The 9,315-nt window shown below is 54.0% G+C and overlaps 1 protein-coding gene across 2 annotated transcripts; it reads right to left on the bottom strand.

The window, feature by feature from the left end:
• Window positions 1-959: 959 nt before the first annotated feature.
• DHH (desert hedgehog signaling molecule) lies at window positions 960-8,764 on the bottom strand. 2 transcript variants are annotated; one of them, XM_086399650.1, is made up of 4 exons: window positions 8,183-8,723; window positions 5,224-5,485; window positions 4,380-4,959; window positions 3,660-3,856 (listed from the first exon to the last, which is right to left on the bottom strand). In XM_086399650.1, the coding sequence occupies exons 1-4, from the start codon at window positions 8,483-8,485 to the stop codon at window positions 3,796-3,798; spliced, it is 1,206 nt and encodes a 401-aa protein (XP_086255776.1). In that variant the 5' UTR covers window positions 8,486-8,723; the 3' UTR covers window positions 3,660-3,795. The 2 variants fall into 2 exon arrangements, with proteins under 2 accessions (XP_086255775.1, XP_086255776.1); XM_086399649.1 differs by having other exon boundaries at window positions 960-4,959; window positions 8,183-8,764.
• Window positions 8,765-9,315: the final 551 nt, after the last annotated feature.

Below are 9,315 nucleotides of genomic sequence, written 5' to 3'. Positions count from 1 at the left end.
TGACATACATTCAGTCCATAACAAAGCTCAATATTCCCTCTCCTCTAATTCAAAAAGAGCTGAGAGTCTTCTCTTGCTTTCTGGGTTGGTGTACCCACCTGCTATGGATTACTGCCAGAAACTTGCACCTACATCTATATTTCCTTAAGCAGTGGCTAGGTAAGGAAGCCAGTCCTCCAGACAGGAGGAAGAAGAGTCAACGAAAATGAGAGAGTACTGTCAGAAAGTGAGACTTACTAGTGACTCAGTGAAGGGAATGAGGAAGAGTTAACACTAGCTTAAGACCCCATAGGATGTGGCCCCATCCATGAAGGCAGTCTTATAGTTATTCCTGCCCCAGTTTCCTCTTCTGTAATAAATCTCACTGAGTTATGTGAGGACTAAATGAGGACGCAGGTAAAGTGCTAAAACAGGGCCTAGCCTATAGTACGTTCTCAGGCAGCGTTAGCTATAGTTACACTTCCCAGTCTCCTGTTCTAACCAGCCTGCGCATTCGCATTCCAGATTCCAAGTCCTTGCTCACATTGTTACTTCTATCTGGAATAGCCTTTCTAGTCTCCTCCACCTACACATTCTAAAACATCCTATTCAGGCCCTACTTTCTCCACAAGGCCTTCTGGGTACAAATATGACATTTACCACCCATTCAACTCATCTTAAGTAACACTGTTGCTTAGGTAGTTAACCATCTTAAACTTTTGAGAAACTATTTCTTAATTTTTATGTTTTTCCGTGTCTAATATGATGCTACACTGTGTATGTTCAGCAAATCCTGATGAAGAAAGGAAGGGGAGAAAAATCTGAATTCTGGGTAATAAAAAGGTCACAGAAACCTTTACCATCTGAGCCACCTGGGAAGCCCCCAAAGTTCACCTGAACCTCAACACAGTGCTTCTCAACTCCAGTTTCCCAAAATGCCAAGAGGTCTTGGCAGGATGATCAACAAAATGCTCTGTAAATTCTCAAAACAAGATTACTTTTAATTATACTTCAGTTCTAAAGCAAACCCACATCTGTCACATAGCACTTTCTGAAGAACAGAATGTTATGAAATCAAACAAGTAAAGAGGCAACACAACCCCTCAAAAGTCCAGGAACCACTGATAATGCTGATTCTGGTAGAGTGGTATGGAGAGAAGCAGACAGTCTATAGACAGCAGAGCAGCAAAGGCAGAGAGAAATAGATGCAGAGCATAGAACACTTGGTAGTTTCCATTCCAGTTGGGCACATACACTGCTATTGTCAACGATCTTGTCAGGCAGGGATCAGTAACTCCAGGTCTGCCTGACTTCCAAGTCATGCCCTTTCCCTAATTCTCACTGCCTATTTTGTTAATGAGAAGGGGTGTTGTACTTAGAGATGTCCTGTGGCCCAGTTGAATATGCCTCCTGGCCATCTTCATAGAGATGGTGTTCTTTGCTGCTTGAGGGAAGGTAATGGATTTTATTTTAGGAAGCTAGGAGAGCCTCAGAGGAAAAGAATAATGAGGAATGAGAGTGGGGGTGCGAGTGGGGGAGGTGAGAGGTGAGCCTTCAACCTGGGAAGTAGTCTATAGGATGTAGTTTAAGGGAAACCAATTAATTGTTGTCCCCAAATATCTCCTGCCCAACACATTAAGGTGCTAGGAATCAGCACCATTATGGCTTTATGGTTTAAGGCCTTATTTTCAGCAGGTCTTTTAAATACATGCATTATATGAAAAGAGTAGTAAAAACAAGGAGCCCATCAACAACATAGAAATTTGTAAGTTTAGTCATCACCTGGAGTGACATGACAGGAGGGCATCAGGATCTGACAGAATGAGACAAGGGCAGGTTTAGAAAGTAGGAAAGGTCCACAGCTTGGAGTGTGTTTCTGAAGTCACTCTGAAAGGGGAAGGGTGGTGGTAATGGGCACTTGGTGAGGACAGAGGGAAATGGCTGTGGAAGAATATAAAGGTAAACTTAGTTGTCGTTTAGTCGCTAACATGGGCTGTAGCCTGCCAGGCTCCACTGTCATGGGATTTCCCAGGCCAGAATACTGGAGTGGGTTGCTATTTCCTTCTCCAGAGATCTTCCCCACCCAGGGGTTGAACTTGCTTCTCCTGCTTGGCAGGTGGATTCTTTACTACTGAACAAAGGTAAACTTCGCCTGTTTCCAAATGTTGGTTTTATCAAGCACTACCTGGAACCCTAAATATGCTTTCACCTCCAAACACTGAACCCAAAGGGGCCCAGGGTGAGGGAGATAAGTAGGTTAACTTGGATGCACATCAAAGTCTGGATTACTACAGGCTACAATATACTTCCAGCTTCCAGGAGCCACAGGGCTAAACCAAGAAAGAGGGATGCAAAAGTGCCACTTTCCAAATGAGAGGCAGGTGGGCTCCTCACCAGCCCCTGACACCTGTGGCTCAGCCTGGCAGCTTAACAGGCCCATCCACCCCCTCTTGCCCAGGGGGAGAAGGCCTTTTGCACAAATCCATCCACCATCTGTACAGCATATAGTTCCTCTTTCCTCGGGGCTAGAAGGGAACCGATCCTGAAGGCCACTAGAGGGCAGTGTATAGCAGGGTCCTTGCCCTGGAAGAGCACAGCTGCCACAGGGAAAGGTGGGCTCCTGGTGGTACCAACACTTAACCATCCTTCAGGCCCTGACACTCTCCTTCCAGTGCACTGCAACTCCCTCGGAGCTTCCATTCCTAACTCAGAGGCACCTGCCTGCCTAGATTCCAGGGAAGCAGAGCTAGCAATAATGGGAGAGGGGAGAGGGGAAAGGGGGAGGAAGCCAGTAGAAACAACCACCAGGAAGCTGATCAGAAAGGGGACTCAGTTTTTAATTCCTATATTCCCTTGCTTGGAGAGCCTATGTCCCCTCTGCTGCCATACATCTGGGCTGAAGTTGCTCTCTGTGCTCAGCCCATCAGGAAGAACAGGTTCCAGCCCTCTGTGCAGGTTCTTTCTCTTGATCAAGAATGTATGGAGACTACCAGTTATGAATTAGCTATGGTTTTTCCAGTAGTCATGTATGGATGTGAGAGTTGGAATGAAAGCTGTCCACCGAAGAATTGATGCTTTTGAACTGTGGTGTTGGAGAAGACTCTTGAGAGTCCCTCGGACAGCAAGGAAATCCAACCAGTCCATCCTAAAGGAAATAAGTCCTGAATATTCATTCGAAGGACTGATGCTGAAACTGAAACTCTAATACTTTGGCCACTTGATGCAAAGAACTGACTCATTTGAAAAGACCCTGGTGCTGGGAAAGATTGAAGGTGGGAGGAGAAGGGGACGACAGAAGCTGAGATGGTTGGATGGCGTCACCAACTCAATGGACATGAGTTTGAATAAACTCTGGGAGTTGGTGATGGAGAGGGAGGCTGGTGTGATGCAGTCCATGGGGTTGCAAAGAGTCAGACATGACTGAGCGACTGAACTGAGCTGAGGGATTGCCATGAGTTGTCAGTTGGTCCAGTCTCCTCCCAAGGAGAAAAAAAAAATCAGTCCCATGTAGACACCCCACCCTCACCCCCCACTGCACACACACCAGAGTAGAATGCAGGCTATGGTGATTCTTGAGCAGGGGAGACTGCAGGCTAACAAATGGGAGCCAGAATTCTTTAAGTATCAGTACCTAAAATGGCTTGAACCTCCTTTGGAGCCCCTATGAACAGAGAAAGAATGCGTTTGAGTTGTCTTGTTCTTTGGATAACCCTGGTCTCTTCAACAGTCGGGGTATGCAGACACGTGGGCAGAATGCTAGTCCTCTCTGATGGGAAAAAGAACTAGCAGCCTAGAAAAGGGCAGACTCTTCTGGTCTCAGTTGCTGCTGGTCGACAGGGAGGCCTCCAGAGAGGAGGAAGCAAGGCAGGACGACCTGCTGGGAAACAAGGGGGGATGGGAAGTAAGGTATGGTCCCCTTTCTCCATACCCCTCCCCCAATCTGGAGGCAAATCACCATCTGAATAGAGATATTTCCCAATAAGCTCCTGGAACCCTTTCTTTTATTAGCCCACTTGTAGGAAAATGTTATGACCATGCCTCGGCCCCTCATCTTGCCAGGCTGGGCAAGCAGATCATTATATTACAATTTATAAATAGAAAATAAAATAAAATAATCGAGTGGGGCTGAGGCACTGGGGAATAAGAGGAGAAATAGTCCTCGTCAAGGAGTATCCATCATCAACTCCATCTACCTAGGACCCAACCTCCTAATTAGAGGTTGCCCCTAAACCATCTCATCCATTTTCTCCCTACCCCTCCCCGCCATCAGCATCGTCTGCTGCGCATATCCCCGGATCTCAGCCCGCACGCTCGCGTTTAGGCGGGTGCCACGAGTTTTCTATGCCTGGAACGCTCAGTCCAGCAGCTCCTCAGCCAAGCGATAGAGGAACCGAGAGTACCAATGCATGCCAGTCGGCTGAACGGCCCCGCCCGGAAGCAGCGCCCCCAGCGCGTGCAGCAGGCGCAAAGGAGCAAAGGCGCGGTGCGCCCACTGGTGACTTTCCAGAACCGCGTAGCATGAGGCCAGGACATCGTTGACCAGCAGCGTCCCGTGCGCTGTGAGCGGTGCGAAAACGCCCACGGCTTCCTCCCGCGCCACGCGGGCCACGCGCGCCGGCCGAAGGGCGTCCCCGCCTGGCGCCAGCACCGAGTCCCCCGCGCGCAACCGGCGCGCGAACACCGGTGCAAAGTCACCTGGCGCGGGCGCTGGCCCCCGAGCCGCGAACACCAAGTGCCAAGGCGTGAGCAACAGCTTGCGCGGGGGCCGCTCGGTCTCCACAGCTACGAAAGAGGCCCGGCGCTGCAAGTCCCGGTCCAGGAAGAGCAATACGGGCGTGGGCACCACCCGGCCGGCCGCGTCTGCCGCCAGCACCCAGTCTCCGCGATGCAGTTCCCGCAGCCCCTTCCGCTCGCCGCTCCGCAGGCGCACGGTGGCATTTCCCGGAAAGCAGCCGCCTGCCCTGACCGCCAGGGAGTTATCTGCAAGGAACAAGCAGAGAGAGAGGACTGAAGACCAGCGGTTCCAGAATGTTAGTAAAGATTCTGAAGGACGTGGGTCAAGCTCAGGACAGACTTCACCAGTCCCGGAACAACAAGCACGTTCCCCCAGATCGGGTCCCAACCGGGCAGAAATGGAAGGCTGGTTTAACAACGCCAACGCCTCTTTGGTCTCCCCTAGGGTCGCAACCGGGTTGTGCACCCTCAGTTTCCCGAAGGGACCTCACCACCCACCCCCTACTGTACCAGCTTTGACCGACACGTGGACGTGGTTGCGGGACTCATAGTAGACCCAGTCGAAGCCGGCTTCCACGGCCAGGCGCGCCAGCAACCCATACTTGTTGCGGTCGCGGTCGGATGTGGTGATATCCAAGGCACGTCCTTCGTAATGAAGTGAGTCCTGCGCGTGGTGGCCGTCCTCGTCCCAGCCCTCGGTCACCCGTAGGCGCACTCCGGGCCACATGTTCATCACGGCTATGGCCAGCGCGTTCACCCGCTCCTTACAACGCTGGCGGGGAATAAAGTCAATCTGCTCAGTACCACGACCACCACCACGGGGGCAAAAGCGACCTGGACGGGAGAGTTGATTCTTGTTTTCCCGACTCACCCCTCCCCCCACACCGAACTCCCTCCTAGATTTTGAGTGCCCTGGGGAAGTGAGAATCTGAATGGGTGTCGTCGTTAATCTACGCCCTCCAGGGCGGCTTTGCGACCTGCGGAGTCACCCTGAAGTTGAAAGGGAGCACCCAAACCTAGTTCTTTCCCCTACTTTTGATTTCTGCCCTTCATCTCTAGTTGTTCTGGAACTTTGTTCTGGAACCTCAGCTCAACCTGGTAGAGGGCAAGAAAGCGGGTGGGAGCTTGGTCAAGGAAGGGCTGAGCAGCCTGGCTCCGCGAGAGGAGCCCCTGTTTTAGCCTGGCCCCCGCCCCAAGCCCCGGCTCCCCTCCCTCCTCCTGATTCATCTTTTGTTTCGTTGCCTTCCCTGGCACCGGGCACCGCTTCCTTCCTTCCTTCCTCCTCCTCCTTTCAGCCCCTAGCATTAACCCTTTCGTGGTGCGAGTGCCCCCCACAGAGGTGCCCAAGCGGAGCCGTGCGGGATCTAGGCTGCTGGAAAAAGGGCTGGGGTGGCGGGGGCTGCGCGAAGTACAATGGCCATTCTCCGGGATGACTTAACCGAACGAGAATCCCGGGCCGAGGCCGGGGACGCGCCGGGAGAAGCGGACTCAGCAGCTCCATCCACAAAGGCGCTTTTCAGCCGCCCCGGCGCAGGGAGAGGAAAGGGCAGAAAGCCGCGCCCCCCATCCCAGCTCCGGCCCGCCGGGTCCCCTCCCCCAGCGCGACCAGCCCTCCCAGTTCCAGCTCAGGCTCTGCCAGCCCTTGAGAACCCCCCATTCGCTCGGTCTCTTGTTCCGGAGGCCGCGCAGAAAGGCGTGGGAGTAGCACCTGAGACTAACGCGAGCTGCCCTTGCGCGGATCTGGGGGGCCCCCTGCAGGGTGGGAGTGGAGACGAGGAAAAGCAGCCGCGGCTGGAAGCCTGCACCGGGGGAGGGAGACCACGGTTATCTCGGCTGCTCCAGTCTGGGAGCCGGAGACCTTGGCGCGCACCACAGCACGGACCTCACGGGAGGAGGCGCAGAGGACCGCTTCCTTTTCTTCTCCCCGCTCCGGTCTCTCCTCGGACTTGGTTTTTTCCTAACTGGCCAGAGGGACATTTCCCCCCTGCCCTTCTTTCCCGAGTCTTCTACACCTCCGCAGGGTTGGAGAGGAGGGGAGGGGAAGACAGGAAAAGTGGTAACTCCTTCCAACTTTTTGTCGTTTTGTCCCCTACGGAGGCCCTGAGGCCTTGACCTGCGGGGGCAGCAGCCCAGTGCAGAGCCAACTCAATGAAGGCCTTTTGCAGCCAGGGTGTGGGAGATAAGCAGGACGGAGGGGGTTCCCGTGCCTGTCAGAAATTCTCCTGGTCCTGTCCCTTGTTCTGCCCCCTCTGCTGCAGGTGGAAGCCAGAGGAAAGGGCCAGGATACTCCATGACCAAGGAGGGAAGGCGTTTCCCCTTCCCAGTCTCTGGGTAGGTAAGGCTTCAGGGAATTCTTTCTCCCCTGGACAGGTTTTCCTAACAAAGTAACCTGGAAAACTATGGCAGTTAATCAGAGGAAATCCGTCCCCCTCCCGCTCCCCCCACCTTCCCACTCCATACACAATTAGGTGGTGTAATGGAAAGTGTATAGGACTTAGAATCAGGAGTCCTGAATTCTAGACTCAGCCATGCCACTAATTAGTTTTAAGACTTTGATTAAATCACTTTTCCTCCTGGGGCCCAGCTCGGAGATGTAAAAATGGGAGGTGGAGGATGGAAGAATGTGACCTCCAAGTTCCCTTCCAGCTCTGACAGTTGAGATCACAGGCCAGAGGTGGTCCCTCTCCTCGCACCCTAGGTTGTTGGTTAGGTTCTGGTCTGCAGCAGATGCTCAATACATAGTCGTTGAATTCATTTTAACCCTTTAATTCCAAGGAAAGTCCTTGAGCTAAACTGTGTTTGAGGGACACAGGAATCCTTTGGGTCTCAGGTGTGTCCATCTATTCTTCCCATTGGAGATTGGTTTTTGCTCCAGGACAGTGGTTTAGACTCTAGATAGATAGCTTTACCCAGTTCTGGGATGCCTCCCCCATACCAAAGACAATTCCTGCCCAGCCCTCCTCAGGTAGATGTCCCTGATGATCTGTCCCTTGGTCACCACTTTCCCAGTCCCATCAGTACCTTTGGCCCTTGAGCTTTAACATTACCAGGTCAGGAGCCAGGCTAAGGGTAGAGTTCTGTCTGCTGCCTAGCCAGCTCCTGGCCCCCAGCTCACCCCAGCCCTTCCTGCCTGGCTCGGTAGCTGACCCCCGGTCCACGCCTCAGCCATTTCCCGTCTCGCCTGCCGCCATCCTCCTTTCCCCGCCCTCCCTGTCTCTCCCAGCTTCACTCTCACTAGTCCCTCCTCCCCCTCCCCAGCCCGGCCTCTCCCTGGATCCCTCTAGATCAGTAAATCCAGCCAGCAGAGGTGTTCTTTTTTTGGGGGGGGGGGGGGTGAGAAGTGGAGGTAGGTCCTTGAGATTAAGGTCTCTATAGATGAAACTCAGTTCAACATCCCTCCCCCCCAGCTGCCAGAGGAGAGCAGAGAAATTGACGTGCCCTCGAGCAGGTGGGGAGAGGCCCTCCTTACCTCGGTCATCAGGCGGTCTGCACCACTGTTCTCCTCATCCTTGAAGATGATGTCGGGGTTGTAGTTAGGCACCAGGTCCCGGAAGCGCTCAGAACCTCTTGTCACCCTCCCCTCAGCTGGCCCACTGGCGCCCAGGGTCCGCTCGGGCACGCTGGGCACAAACTGCTTGTAGAGCAGCGGCACGAGCTGTTTGCGCACATAGCGGCGCCGGCCGACCGGTCCCCGGCCCGGCCCGCAGCTCTGAGCCGGCAGCGCCAGAAGTGCCAAGCAGCACAGGGGCACCAGACTGGCCGGCAGCGCCATAGATGCAGCGGACTCGGGCCAAAAGGGAACGTTCTTGTTCTCACCAGCTCGCCCGTCACTTGGGCATCTCCCCAGGCACCACAGAGCGCAGCAGGCAGAGCTGCCCCCAGAGTGCCCTAGAGCTCTGTGGCTCTGCGCACCTGGCTGCTGCTAGCTTTGCCTACATACCCTTGGGGGGTCTGGAACCTGCTACTGACGGGCCATCATAGCAGGGAAGGGGGGGTCGTGGGTAAGTGCCAACCCTGCTGGCTCTGCCGCCTGGCTCCGGCGCTGCCAGAACGCCGGCTCCGCCTTAAGTGGCCCCTGGCCCCGCCCCCCGCCCTTCTCCCAGGACCGTCCCGCCCCCTCCCACCGGGGCGGGGGCTCTAGCCGGCCACCACTGGTCCACTTCATTTCCATCCCGGAAGCCAGGCAGGCACCTGCCTCGGAAATTCTAGCAGCTTTAATCCTTGGCTGCCTGGATAAGCATCCTTCTACCTCTAAGTTTATGCGTGGCACCAAACCATCCTCCTCTGATACTTGAATTAGATCTTTGCTCTCCCCAAGCCTACCCTGATAGCGCGTCCCGTCTAGGAGGTATGGGATCCAATTTCTGCCCAAGGCCAATAAAGCCCTTTGGGCACACAACTCCTTTCTCTGTGTCCTCCCCCAGCCTCCCCCACTTCCATCTCTCCTCCTTAGCAGTAACTAGGACTGGAAGGGATGGGTACCAGAGAACCCTTTCCCCTGGTAGCTTTGTAGTCTTCTGCTAGGAGCTTCCTCAGAATCAGGAACAGATCTTCATAGTGATAGTCTGGTTCAGGACTTCAAACTTTTGTCCCCTCTCTTAT

Source organism: Bos grunniens, chromosome 5 (genome assembly GCF_055505025.1).
Source record: "Bos grunniens cultivar Pamir isolate PY7600 chromosome 5, Bosgru_T2T1.0, whole genome shotgun sequence".
Taxonomy (NCBI): domain Eukaryota; kingdom Metazoa; phylum Chordata; class Mammalia; order Artiodactyla; family Bovidae; genus Bos; species Bos grunniens.
Note: the sequence above shows the minus strand (reverse complement) of the source record. Positions and strands in the feature narration are given on the sequence as shown.

Excerpts from the sequence above, each read along its gene's own strand:
- DHH (XM_086399650.1), bottom strand. The coding sequence starts at position 8,485 with ATGGCGCTGCCGGCCAGTCTGGTGCCCCTGTGCTGCTTGGCACTTCTG. Across the intron at positions 5,486-8,182 it reads CAGACCGCCTGATGACCGAG|CGTTGTAAGGAGCGGGTGAA; the intron begins GTAAGGAGGGCC and ends ATTCCCCGCCAG. Across the intron at positions 4,960-5,223 it reads CCACGTGTCGGTCAAAGCTG|ATAACTCCCTGGCGGTCAGG; the intron begins GTACAGTAGGGG and ends TGTTCCTTGCAG.